Source organism: Perca flavescens, chromosome 21 (assembly GCF_004354835.1).
Source record: "Perca flavescens isolate YP-PL-M2 chromosome 21, PFLA_1.0, whole genome shotgun sequence".
In the NCBI taxonomy this organism is placed as follows: domain Eukaryota; kingdom Metazoa; phylum Chordata; class Actinopteri; order Perciformes; family Percidae; genus Perca; species Perca flavescens.
The window spans coordinates 6,599,787-6,613,783 of NC_041351.1; the positions used below are offsets into that span (position 1 = coordinate 6,599,787).

A 13,997-nucleotide genomic window follows, 5' to 3' on the forward strand; every position below is an offset into this window, starting at 1 on the left:
AAGAATAAAGTTTGATCCTTGTGTATTTTGTTAAAAAACAAAGCACTTGTGTTTACAACAAGCAGAACACCTGAAGGCAACACTAAACAGGCCAAACTATTTCCCAAAGCTATTTTAAGTCTTTCCAGAAAAATGCAGAGTTTTTTTGTGATTGTTGCGGGCAAAAATCCTTGATTATGCGGCACGTTTTCTTAAAAAATGCGATGGAATATGCGGGATATTTATGGAATTTTATGCTATGAAATTGCGGGAACTTACAAAAATTGCAGGAAGGTTTGATGAAAAAGAGAAAAAAAAAGTGATTTCCCCCATTTCGATGATGTTCACGTCGCGTAATTACATGACTTCATAACGTTCCCATGGCAACAGGGGAGAATGGCTGCTCTTGTGTGAAGTAAACGCAACATTTTTCAACTTTCTACTAAGATATATGTGACTTTTTTGCAGCGAAAATGCGGGGATTATGAAATCATGCAAGCCCTGCATATTTGGCATGAAAATCAGCAATTTATGCGGCGAAAGTGCGGCGTATTTGAAAAAATACGGCCCCCGCATAAATATGCGGACTTTGGCTGATTATGCATTGAGTTATGCGATCGCATAATCGCGTTTTTCTGGAGGGACTGTATTTTGCAACGGTACTGGAGCTCCGTCCGGCGCTTAGCACCACCCAAGGCCATTGTGATTGGTTGCCTAGCCAGACCCTCCTCCGCAGCGCTGTGGAGGAAGGAGGGGGGAAAACAATAGGGGTTGGGGGGTTGGGTTGCTCAGGGAATCTATGCTTTCTGCTTGGGTACAATTGTTTGTTCAAAGTAAGAGAGGAAGGGCTCCCAGATTCTAAAGAATGTTTGCACAGAGCCCCTTGTAGAGTATCTAAGATTTTCGAACTTGAGATGTGCCATAACACTTTCTACCCACTTGATGTGATGGCAGCTTGACCGATTTCCAGTGGGTCAACACCAACTGCCGTGCCAATAATAACAGGATGGCCAGTGCATCACACTGCAGGCCTGTGAGAGCCAGTCTTACGGGTCATTTTCATATCGTCCAATCGTGGGTACTCGAGATCGCCGATAGGTGATCCAAACGCTAGGGGGTGTGGCCGCATAGCGTCTGATAGAGCTTTGAAATAATCAAACCTTTAAGCTTTCTGCAAGTGATACAGTTAAAGTTACATGAATAAACATATATAAAGAGTGTGGACATTTTATTCAAAATATTTAAACATAAAACTTATTTAAAAGCAATGTCTCCTCTATTCAAACAACAGCTCCCTTTTAAAAGTCTGTGTGTCTGTGCTTGGTGTGACAATATCACAGCATTACCTTTACTGTTACCGTTTCCTTTAACATTATTATCTTATCTTCTATATCAGGCATATGGAGTACAGAGAGGCATGGTGTCTGATCAATGAGAAAGAGACAGCAAACTGGTTTAAAATTCAATCAAAACTTGTGGTGATTAACGGGGTTTAGCGAGTGGACATGCCGCTCCACCAGAAGCGTCTCTCAATTACACAATTAATTGTGAAACATGCTCATGACAATTTCCCAGTTTGAGTGTCTTGTTTTGTCTGCCCAACAGTCCAAAACCCAGAATTATTCAATTCGCTATCATAGAAGAAGAATAACACCAGCAAATATTCACATTTTTAAAGTCTGAAACAGTGAATTTTAGATAAAAAAAAAAAACATACAAATTATTTTTTTTGCTGATAAACTTAATAGCTTCAGCTCTCAAGACAGTGTAATCTGACTGTGTCTTTTGTTCTCTTCCAGATTGGATCCCATTCCACTCTCCGCATTCCTGGGACTGATATCCACCTCAAGCCCCTGGCCGCAGTGCCAGCTGATTGACCTCCAACATCTTCCATACTTTGCTGCAGTTTCATAGCGAGCCCACCTCACCTCGGAAACCTGTGGAGACCCCCACCAACCCCACCCCACCCCCTCCCCCACCCATCCTCCCCAAAAAAAAAACAGGAGCCTGTCATGTTTCACTGACGGAGCCCTCTCAACTGGCGAATGAAAAGTGTGCATCCGAGGGTGGGGCTTGCCTCAGTCTCTCATGATTGGCTGCTGGATGGAATTAAGGTGAATGGAAGACGTGCCCAAGGAGCAAGACCCTAACCCATCAGAGGGAGAAGAGAAACGGTGAGTTATCTGTTTCCAGAGCAAATCCTCCACTTATTCAAAAGGCGTTTTTTTTCTGATTGCTCAAGCCACACCAAACATTTGCTTCAAGAACCCTCACCTCCTGTCTTTCCAGATGTAAACACACCTCTGACATGAAGCAAGCATAGCTTTCTGTTATTATGTAATGGTGTTATGTGTTATATTTCCAGCAGCAACGGACCATGTGTTATGTTTTCTGAGGACATCCAAAAAGAGAATCTTTGTTTTTGACTCTCACTTTTATCGTCCAAAATCTTTCCCATGGTGGACCTTTTTTTTTTTCCAGACAAGCTAAACAACGAAGCCGCCTCTCTCTTCCTCACCGCCTCTCTCTTCCTCACCGCCTCGCTCTTCCTCACCGCCTCTCTCTTCCTCTCTACTAAATTGTTTTTCTGAGAACTAGGCTTCAAGCTACATCAGACCCCAACACTCCTCCCCCCCCACCCCCCATACTCCTTCATTTCTTGAGAATCACAACCAGTCAGGCCAGCCCGAACACAAACAAACACTGCACTGTTTAAGCCCCCTTCTCATAAATGAAAACATAATATTAGTGGAATGGAGCCTCTCTCGTTGTGCCGCTGCAAGAGGGGCAGGGGGGTGGAGGGGGGGGGCCCTCGGCCCTCTGGGTGAATGAAAGCATTATCAGTCGATATCAATCTGCTTTGGCTTTGAGAGGGGACCTCAGTTAATGTAGAAAATCATATTATAGTTTGAAGGGACGTTAAAAAGTGAATCTCTCTTTCTGGGAAAGTTGTAATGTCAGATGTCACTTCCACAAGCGCGTCTGGACGTTTTAAATAATGGATCGGATGTGTAGGAAGATGTTGGAAGCTACAGATGGACGGACAGGTGGACAGACGGACGGATTGATTTAGAGTTGTTGAGGAAGTAAACACTGCAAGCTGCATGCAAAAAAATCTTTTTTACCAGCAAAATAATTAAAACAATAAATGTATGCATTATGGTCATTCATAAAGTCAAAAAAAATACACTTTTGTGTATTTTGTTAAAAAACAAAGCACTTGTGTTTACGACAAGCAGAACACCTGAAGGCAACACTAAACAGGCCAAACTATTTTGCTCTCTCTGCGTCTCTACAATTGAACTTAAATGTTTGTAACAATAACAATATCAGGATGGGTTTATGTTATTATTACCATGTGGAGAGATTAGCTGGCTGCCTAGAGTGCAGCTCCGCTCCACTGTGTCTCCTTGCACTGTATTACAAGCTTGTGTTAAGAAAGTCAATCCGGCAGGGCCTGGAGAGATTCCTCAGCTAACATGAACACCTGTCAGGAGATTAACAGCTCTGGCACTCAGGGACAGGAACAGTTGGTGCGGTCATGGATGTAAGAGTCTGTTCACCGGCCTTTCTTTTTTTATATCTGAGATGTGTGGGTGCAAGAATTCGGTGTATCTCCGCTTGTGTTCCAACACCTGTACCGAGTGGTGGCTGCAGCGCTTTGCACCTCACGGGTAATTAAAAGCACAAAGAATTAAGCTCTTGGGACTTGAGACTGGAGCCGTTGCTGCATAGAGTTAGATGTCAGCGGTGTGTTTGGACTGAATGCGGATTGTGTTAAATCTCTGCCCCTCCTCTCTGCATGTTGTCATCCTGTTGTTTTGAACTGCTCGGGCTCTTTGAAGTGATGCTATGGTTACCAGCATGCAGCCAGGAAATACACCTGTACCAACGGATTGAAGATTGTTTGAGAAGTCAACCATATATTTTGCATAAATGTGAACAGATTTTCTGTCTGACAGTCAAAACATTAGCCACAATTAACATTATCTGAGCTGCTAAAACCAGGAAGTTTGAGGCTTTTTTTTGTGTCAGTTTGCTTCTTAAAGTTTCATGTTTTGATGGCTTTATGGCTCATTATGATGCTTAAATTGTTGTACAGTGTGTGTCATGCTGGATTTAGTTCAAACGGGGAACTGTAGTTGCAGCTTGCATCACTTCTCCTAACATGACACCACACAGATGATGCAAGGCTGCTTGCAGTGTGTTGCATTAACAGTGGCAAAGGCTTACACCGCAGTGGTGTGTGTGTCTGTGTGTGTGGTTTTCTTTATCCAGGAATCTTTGTTGTTGATGTGTTTCAAGAGGCCGCCTGCTTTTATCCACTGCCCTTATCTGAGAGCCTCCACTCAAACATATGAGACCAGATATAAACAAAACTGAGAAAAGAGTGCAATTATTGTTTTTGTATTATGTATCTGGTGTTCCTTGACTGTTTTTAATTGCTGCTCGATTATGGAAAAAATCATAAATTTTCTAGTCATTATTGAACTCAAGATTATTTAACAAAATTACTCATTGACCTTTTGGGAAGATGTTGCATTTGTTGAACTTGTGAAACAGTTAAACAAATCGACAGTGAAAACATGTGAAAACATTGAAACATTCTTTTTTCATTCAGAACACAAGACAAAATAAGAGTTTAGTTGCAAAACCTACTGTGCAAAATAATAGTTGTTTTCGTGATCTATAGGATCTGAAATGGCGATCAAAATTGAATTAATTGCACAGCCCTACTTGTCATGGTGTGCCATCTTGGCCAGGTCTCTCCGTTTGGTGAGGTCATGAAGTAGCGTGAGATCATGGGAGTCTTTACCACCATTGCCGTTATTGCAGTCAGCTTCTCCCGGTTGGAGATTTCTTCAATGTTCGGTCCTGGTGATTAAAACTGGTAACAAGCAGTTTCGCGTTAAAAATCAGTGTTTCTCTGAGGCTGAAGGTGTGCAAGCGGAGCTGCCACTAACAGATTGTATTTCTAGTAACTTCAGACGTTTGGTTTAAAAATCACCATGATCTAAAAAGTGTATATGGGCTGCACAATTAATCGTAATTTTATCAAAATCGCAATGTGGACATGTGTAATATCCAAAAACCGCAGAGGGGGGAGCAATGTTTCCTCTGTTGATTTGACCGTGGGGGGCAACCAGGATTTGACCATGGGGGGCAACATTTCCGCCCCCCCCCACAGTATCAGAAATAGGGCTGCATTGTTAGAGTGCATGTCGGAGAATAGCGCGTCACTCGGCATTTCGGACCTGCACCGTCTGCTAAAAAAAAATCCTAAAGGAAACACTGGGGAGCAATATTTGTATGAATATGCAAAATATGTATGTCAAACCATTCAGATTGAAGTATTGTGGTGCTGCAGAGACATCCCGGCCTATACTACAGACTAAAGAAAACATCTTTGTTGGGTACAAAAAATGGGTGCAAAAATCACACTAGATACTGTATATTTGTTAATGAAAATGACTATAATGATACAAAAATGTATTGTAAAAATGTGACTGCAGTGGACAGTCAGTACATAACTATTGTTATAGGAGGTAGTGGAAGTGGTGGAGAGGGAGGATAGGCAGTCAGACTGAGCAGGGAAGTCTATCTCTTCTCTTCCCTTTTGTGAAACATTGTAGAGTTGTATGGCCCTGGGGTCAAATGACTTCCTCAGTCTGTCAGTCGTGCGTGGCAGTGTGCGTAGTCTTGAGCTGATCACGCTCTTCTGCCTAGTAATACCATTATCGTGATATTCAACAACGTTCTCGCTTTGTGCATATTTTCCTCATATCGTGCAGTCCTATACACAACTCGTAAATATATAACATAGGTCTAGTTGTTTTTAGACATTTTAATGCTGTAATGTGACATATTCTACCCTTTTAATAAAGGTTTTATATATATGTATATATCATGGTGTGCCATATATATATATATATATATATATATAGATATAGATATAGATATAGATATATATATATATATATATATATATATATATATATATATATATATATATATATATACTAGGGCTGGGCGATATGGAGAAAATCAAATATCACGTCATATTTTTGACCAAATACCTCGATATCGATACCGCAACGATATTGTATGGTTGACTATTGGTGCTTTCTCAAAATATTTACACAATGAGATTTTTGATAAATAATCATCACTAATGTGGATATAATGACTAAGTGGGTAAAGGCAAATAATAGAACACTTACAACAGTCTGGTAAGTTCAGAAAATGACATCACTTTACTGTAATGCAGCCTTTAAAACCAGGAAAAGACAACACTTACTCATATTACGATATCGATATAATATCGATATATTGCCCAGCTCAAATATATATATATATATATATATATATATATATATATATATATATATATATATATATATATATATTAACTGCATATTATAAAATAAATTCGGGCAACAATGATTCTGATTCAATTACTGAGCCGATAAGATGGAATTGTTAGAGGTAATTCAGCTGTAGCATTACATTAGTACTGTACATAGTGTTCCCGATTCCTTTCGGGTATCTGTGCTGATCAGAATGTTTTATTCACCGCAGGTACGACCTGTTTCGCAGCTGTAAGTTGTGTGAGATGGATGGTAATAACCCTGCAGCATGATCTGTGAATACACTCAAACCTGTTTGTGCAGACAAAGGGAGGAATATCTGTCTACCGAACGTACACTCACACATATAGACAGAAATAGGAACTATCTCCTATCAAAAAAAAACCTTTGCATCTTGACACACCAGGAGAAAGTGTGATCTTTTTTCACATAATGCATTTAAAATGTTTTTTTACCTCCTGTGACATAAAAGTCAGGTCTCCCTGTGTTATCCTCCTTACTGCCTTTAATGTCGGCCACAGCCCCCTAATCTCTCTCTTGTTCAGAATCTGAAGTGTTTTTCTGCCCCGAGACAGGAGGAAGTCCTGTTGTGCGCGGGTCAGAGGCATTGTTATTTGTACTCTTAGAGCTACTGTACTGGACATACCTGTATCTTTGTCAAAGGATTAAGGTCTTTTGTTTGGTTAATCACTATGTTCTGTATGCAGTATATGGGCGTGTACATGAAGTACTGTATGTGTTGGGTGTATACATACAGTAGATCTACTGGGGATGACACAATAGCACACCTGTTGTGTCGATTGAAATCTGTGGATGCATTAGATTGCAATGCGTATGTTGCGTATGAGGTTCTTATTGTTAAAAATGCAATATCTTTGGCGATGGAACTGTTACTGAAAGATAACCTCATCTTCACCTGCGTCAGATCACTGCAACCTCAGTCATCATGGAGATCCACTGTGGTTTAGTGTGTAAACCAAAATTCAACTGGCAATTTTCACCAATTTGAGAGCGAAAAGCAGCAGGTGTGTGTGTGTGTGTGTGTGTGTGTGTGTGTGTGTGTGTGTGTGTGTGTGTGTGTGTGTGTGTGTGTGTGTGTGTGTGTGTGTGTGTGTGTGTGTGTGTGTGTGTGTGTGTGTGTGTGCGTGCGTGCGTGCGTCTCTGAATCTCAACAGGACTCTTAACAGCTGAGACCACAATTACAGAAAACTGTTTGTTAGTTTTAAAGGTTACAAAATGAGAAAGAACAACGGATTTCTGATCGTTGAAATGGTGGGCACACCTGCACTAATGTTGCATTAGCACAAAAGAATTTGAGCCATTATATAATGATTTAATGTGGATAATAAGTGTGAATGGATGATACTGATGATTTCACATGGCTGCATGAATCACTGCTCCAGTACATTGGGTTTTCCATTTAAAATGATGCTAGCTACTATCATTAAATGTCATTGTGCAAAAGAACAAGCTGGACAAATTCATCAGTGTAGTGTGATCAGTGTTTTGTTTGTGATTTTGTTCACTGCTAAAAAAAAAGAAAAAGTGCAAATGCAACAACCTATAAATCACAATATGCAAATAAGCTGACATAGATAGAGATGCAGCTGCTGCAGACGGGTGAAAGTTCATCTACACAGCATTGTTTTGCATCACCACACCAAGCAGCATAGTCTACCCGGTGGATTTAAGGGCAGGTAGTCCTGCTAAATTGGGACTTATTTTTATCAAATACAATTAAAGTTACATTTTAAAAGTCAAGTTCAATATGAAAGATTCATGTCACCCCATTAACCTAGTAGCCAGAAGTACAAAGTTGAAAAATAATTGAAATTTGCAAAAACAAGCACACAAAAGAATAATTATAAAAATACAGACATACACAAAGAAAGGGAAAAAAGGACTGATTCATCTCTAGGAAAAGGTTAGTGGTTGGACGCAGCGCCAGATTGCTGGGGTTCATTAAAAATGACCAATATTTTTGTTTAAAATGTGCACGTTTGTACATTAAACATTTGGAAAATTAATCCTATTCTGGGTTTTTTCAATGTGTGTGTATGTATGTATATATATATATGAGATTTAATTCAGTTATAGAGATTTGTTTTTAATGAATCGCTTAACCGTAACTATGCATACAGTTTGGGAATATTTTAGAAAAATATAGAATAAAATTTAAAGAAGCAAAATACACACAATACACAATGATTGATGTCACCTCATTGGAGCTAAATACAGGCTGTTTAGCCATGAAGTCTGTATAGTTTCATTGTACCGGATGTATTTTGAGGATTTAGCTCAATGTTCAATATTGAAGGTTATGTGTGGGTTGCTGTAAACTTGTGTATTTAGACAGAGGGAGTTGTCTTGCTTTCACTCAGTGGCATGCTGCAGTAATATCCCCTTCTTCCTTAGCCTGTAATTTAGACAGTGGCGGGATACATAAGGGAACAAAGTGTCCCATTAGTGCAGCATGTATAGGACGGGACGGACCCAGCTGTAGGCCTGTAGCATGCATGCTAAACAAAAGGCAACTGTGGTGCTAAAAACATAGGACAGGGATCCTCTTTCAGACGCTGTTATGGATATAATTCTCTGGACTGTTCCGAGTGTCTCTGTATTGTTCTGTCTGTTTAAAGAGCATGAGCTCAGAGCAGGTGCCTCTCAGTTTTCTTCACTTAAAGGGTCACTTCACCCCAAAATAGTTGTATCTAGCTATGCAGATAGTTTGGGTTTTATTTGCAGAGGTTTTGAAGTCTGTGAGATTTCTGGCACAACCCAAATATAATGGAGGTGATTGCAATGAAAATGAAATAAAAAAAAATTCAATAGCAGCATATTTTTTTAGAGAACCTAGAGGCTATTTCTTTCAGGACATTGTAGTCAGGGAATTGTTAATGGAGAGCCACATGTACAATACTGTTACATTTCATTATTTGCCGTTAAGAACCATAATACATAAAACCCAAAACTATGTGAATTGCTAGACACTACTGTGTATCTTCATCCTCTTCCTCTGTGCCATAGAGCTCCATTGCTGTCCAAAGACTATTAAAAACACATGAGTGAGCCACACTGTTGCACTGGGTGACATGTTTGACTTAATCCCAAACACACCGTCCTGCTGCCACAAATACTCACTAGAGCACCAAATGTAGATTAATCCGCCACTGAAAATAGTCCCCAACAAATGCACTATTTCCTCTCGTTTGTTTGCTAAAAACTTCAGTGAGCCACTGTTTTTGGAAATTACTGAGCCCTTTTTTATATATATATTTGTGACCCGAATTTCCCCAGTGTGGGATCAATAAAGTTGATCTGATCTTATTGTTTTATTAAGGTCTCCAGCAGGAACCAATGAGTTTGGGACTGAGTGTTAGGTCAGACAGGTTAGGCAAGATAGAGTATTTAGAGACAGACTAAACACATTGTTGGTTTTGATCTTTTGGTGGGATTTGTTGACAACAACAAACATGTAAAATAACAACTATGTTATCCTTTAGGTGTGCCGACTTGAGGGGAATTATCTTTAAGGACAGATACTTCTTTGACTGGTTTTGATCGCTGATTTGCTCATGCGCGCTGCTTTTGCCTTAATGAAACCGGCACCTGTCCTAAAATAGTCGAGTCTCATGAGAGTGCTCAGTTACCTGACAGCACAGCAATTACATGTTGGATGCACTCCACAGTCACAGGTGTAGAAGCTGGCTGTCCTCCAATCAGGGTAGACTGGGTGGAACTAGCAGCGGAGCAAGAAAGTCCCACAGATTAGAGGAAGAGGGAGGGAGAGGCAGAGTGTATTTATGTCGTTCGGCAGGCTAAACATAGCACAACTGGGTAGAGACGTCAGGGAGTAAGAGAGTGAGAAAGACAGCTAGACAGAAGTCTACGTATGAGAGCTGTGTTACAGCTAGTTACTTACATCTGCCACCTCAACTAGCACTTTTCCTCTGCCATGCATATTTTACAGTCCCACTGCATCGTCAGGTCAGCACTGTAAGTCTTTTTTTGTCACATCTTTTTGGCTCATGTTGTTCTGTATTCTGAATTTTGTTTTAGGCTGTTTGTTGGTACAGCAGGTGTACATATTCTGAACAGCTATCAGGCCATATGAATCATATTGTTGCTAATAAATGTCAACGTTAAGTTAACTGTGTGTGTGTGTGTGTGTGTGTGTGTGTGTGTGTGTGTGTGTGTGTGTGTGTGTGTGTGTGTGTGTGTGTGTGTGTGTGTGTGTGTGTGTGTGTGTGTGCGCGCGCGCGCGCAGAGGCCAGAGGGGGAAAAGTACAGTATGTGTGGGGTTGGCTCAGGTTGCCGAGAGTGTACACAGTGTGCTGGCTTACTCAGCGTTGTGTTGCAATCCCTCTCCCGTCAGATTTTGAAAGCTGAAATTTGAAAAGCGATCTGTGGTATGCCTGCACTGCACAGGGGCATCTTGCCCCAACCTGCAGAACCTTGCATTCCTTGAGGCGTACTTGTATTTGTCGCGCATGTGGCCTCTTGTTCACCGGCTGTGTGATATCATTTCAAATCCTGTCAGGCTGCCTGCTTTTTTGCATAAGCACCCAAATTAGTGTTTCTTTCTGTTCGGTTTGCTCAAATGCTTGTTTAGAGTTGTGCTTCAAACCATCATGTTAAACAAGAAGTTAATTATTTTTCACACTAAAGCGTATTGGTGCTGCTCTGTAGTCATGTTTTTGTTTTCTTTGCTTGCTTCTTAGGGCCACTTGACACTGTTTTTCTCCTCTTTCCACTGAGAGCTCTTAGAGCGGTGTAAAGCACTAGCCAAGAGTGCTAAGCTCCTCTTTTAGCTGCAAGGACTGCTAATATTTTCATTAGTGCTGTCACTACTAGTAATGTCACAGTGTGTGTCGTTACCTCCTTTGTGAGGCGTCACAAAAAGCGACGTTTTGTGCAATGGCGGACATGGCCAAAACAGCGCTGGTTACTCGTCCACTAAATTGCGGAACAGAGGCGTCCGAATGCACTACGGAGCGATTGCTGCGCCCTTGCAGCCAGGTAGCCTTCCAGTGATTGCTTTTTTTTTTAGGCCTCTGATTGGCCTACATCATCTTTTTTGTATGATTGGCCAACATTGCGTTTGGATTATATTCCTGCCTGCTCTTGACAGTGCTTCAATGTGTTTTTGCATTTTCATGTGGTTGGACAATATTTTTTAAACGGTGCTTGTGTGTAAGGGAGGGTTTTTTTTTTTAGATCAAAAGGAGGGGAAAACACAGTTTTCAAAAATACCCATGTAAGTGTGGTCTATAGGCCTGTGGTTATGAGTGACCTGTTGTTGGGATGCAAGATCTCAGTACAGAGATGCAGAGAAGGCATAGTTGTTGTAGAAGTGACACAGAGACATGAATCAAGAGTATCTGTTTATATCCACTCTGCCTATATTTCAATCTTCAACATGCTGCCACATGGGAAGACTGAACTGTCACATAGTTGTCAATGTGACGCTTGTCGCCTCCAGCAGCTGTAGGGTTTGATGTGGAAGCCAATTGGCAGAGAGAGCGATATTTACCTTTGAGTGGCAGTTAGTAAAAAAACACACGTTGTCTTTCTGCTGCTTTGACAGTTTTTTGACATCGGCCATGTTCATAGAGTTTTCAGATCTCTTAACTCGTTAGATTGTGACATTCGCACCCTTGCAACCATTGCTGTGGTTGTATGCAAATAAGTCTTGCTTCACAGGCGAGCGACACCTTTAGGTTTTGGAGTCATGTCAGAAGTCCTCCATTCTCCTCCCACATCCCACCATGACAGGAACATTAAATCCTTTAGTTTAGTTTCTAATAAGATACTAAACGCACAATCGCTTTAAATCAAGCTTTACCTCACTAGGCTGTTTAGAAGCTTCATTTAATGCCCTGCTAAACTATCTGATGTATTCTGAAAAGGGCAAAGCAAGCCATAAGTGAAAAACAAGACTGCTATAATTGAAGCCAAGGTAAAATGTGAAGGGCAGTTTGTGTTGACATTTAAGCTCAATTACAGCAACTCCTGAACTTAACAGGCTATTATATTGTTATGTTTTTCAAGGGGCAAACATTGTTTGCTGGTGTGAAACATAAAAACATGCTGGCTTAAGAGGAGAGTAATAGGACTGCACGATCTGAGTTTTCGTTGTCCTGTAATTACCTGTCATTGACTGGAAAAAAAATGATGAGGACCGAAAATTCTAATTGTCTCCCTCTGCATAATTTGAATTGTGTTAAAGTAGGTTACATTGATTTTTATATCTTTCGTTCCATTAACAACAACTGTCATGATGTCAAAAACATTGAACAATCATCTTTTTTCATTTACAAATCACTGTAGATTGTAGCGTATGCGATAAAGGAAAAACTAGATGTTGCGTTCTCGCTCTGATTGAATGCAGAAGACTACCGTAGATTTACAACAAACGGAGACAAGCAAGCGGGAAAGTCAAAGCCCAAGCCCTGGCGAAACAGGGAAATATTGTAAATTACTTTATAAAACCAAGCAGCGGCTGGGCTAACGTAAAAGAAGCCAAGAAATTATCAGCGAGGACGAGTCGGCACCAGCTACAGCACCTCTCGTTAAAGGTGCACTATGAGTTCCTGCATAGTTTTGGCACAATTTAAGTTTTTCTACTGATGTTATCTGAGCCTTTCACAATGTGTCTATTGTGCCAGTTGATATCGCGATAACAATAAAAAAAACAATATATTGCGCAGCCCTAGAGAGTAATTTAGAAGCAATGCAATATTGTCTATAAGACCGTTTGATTCACATTAAATCTCTACATTATAAAGCATGAAAACAAGAATATGTTTTCATGCACTGAGTGACTTGAAAACCATGTTTTTCCATCACTGAATCCCAGGTCCACAGTACGTATTAGAAAGTGACCAATTAGAAAATAACCAGAGATGCTGGTATGCATACTTAATTCACAGTGAGGTTATCCCGCCATGCAAAGTACAGCGGAAACAAAATAAGTACTCAGAGCTGATCAAACTGCATCAGGAAAGTTCAAACTAGTACTTAAACCTTTGCTTTCTCTTCTTTGTCCCAAAGTTGATTCAAATTTAGCTTTCCAGAGTTGTAACTGATACTGTACCTCTTTGTACAAAATGGCAAGGAATGGTGTGACAGCAGACAACAGCCAAACACCTGTTGTCGAGCGTGAACTTGGAAGCAATATCTCAATTGGGAGGAAGATTTTAGACTTATTTTTTTAGAGTTTTTATATCACCATGTGTGTTCACAATGTGGATACAATTGAATTGACTAAGTGGGTAAAGGAAAAAAACTAAAACAGCTAGTACGTCTGGTAAGTTCAGAAAATTACATCACTTTACTGTAATGCAGCAAAATTTAAGACGATATCTAGCCTCATATATCGATGTCGGAATAATATAGATATAAATATTGCCCAGCCCTAACTAAATGCCTCAGTAATATAGGCAGTACCTTATTAATATATATATACAAATCACAAAGGGATTTATAATCTGTACAACATATGACACCAGACCTTGGATTTGGATAGGGAAAAACTTTAAACGGTACAATAGCTCTAAAAAAAATCTGAAATGGCAACACAGGAGGTATCATTCCTCCAGATCATAAATAACATACTGTACTACAATTCCTTCCCAGAGCAAATGTAAC

General features: G+C 40.3%; 1 protein-coding gene and 1 long non-coding RNA gene across 4 annotated transcripts in view; both read left to right on the top strand.

The window, feature by feature from the left end:
* Positions 1 to 1,906, top strand: part of LOC114548139 (uncharacterized) — a 109,472-nt gene extending 107,566 nt beyond the window's left edge. Inside the window, exon 4 of the long non-coding RNA XR_003691324.1 lies at positions 1,779 to 1,906. This is a non-coding gene — a long non-coding RNA (uncharacterized LOC114548139). The remainder of the gene's footprint in view (positions 1 to 1,778) is intronic.
* A 68-nt stretch (positions 1,907 to 1,974) lies between these two features.
* LOC114547651 (thyroid hormone receptor alpha-B) overlaps positions 1,975 to 13,997 on the top strand; it is a 34,406-nt gene continuing 22,383 nt past the window's right edge. For 2 of the 3 annotated variants that reach the window (XM_028566925.1, XM_028566927.1), the window contains exon 1: positions 1,975 to 2,153. In XM_028566925.1, coding sequence (XP_028422726.1) covers positions 2,098 to 2,153 — 56 coding nt within the window. In that variant the 5' untranslated portion in view covers positions 1,975 to 2,097. Of the gene's footprint in view, positions 2,154 to 10,198; positions 10,344 to 13,997 lie in introns of those variants that run through there. The other variant, XM_028566926.1, reaches the window with a different exon arrangement.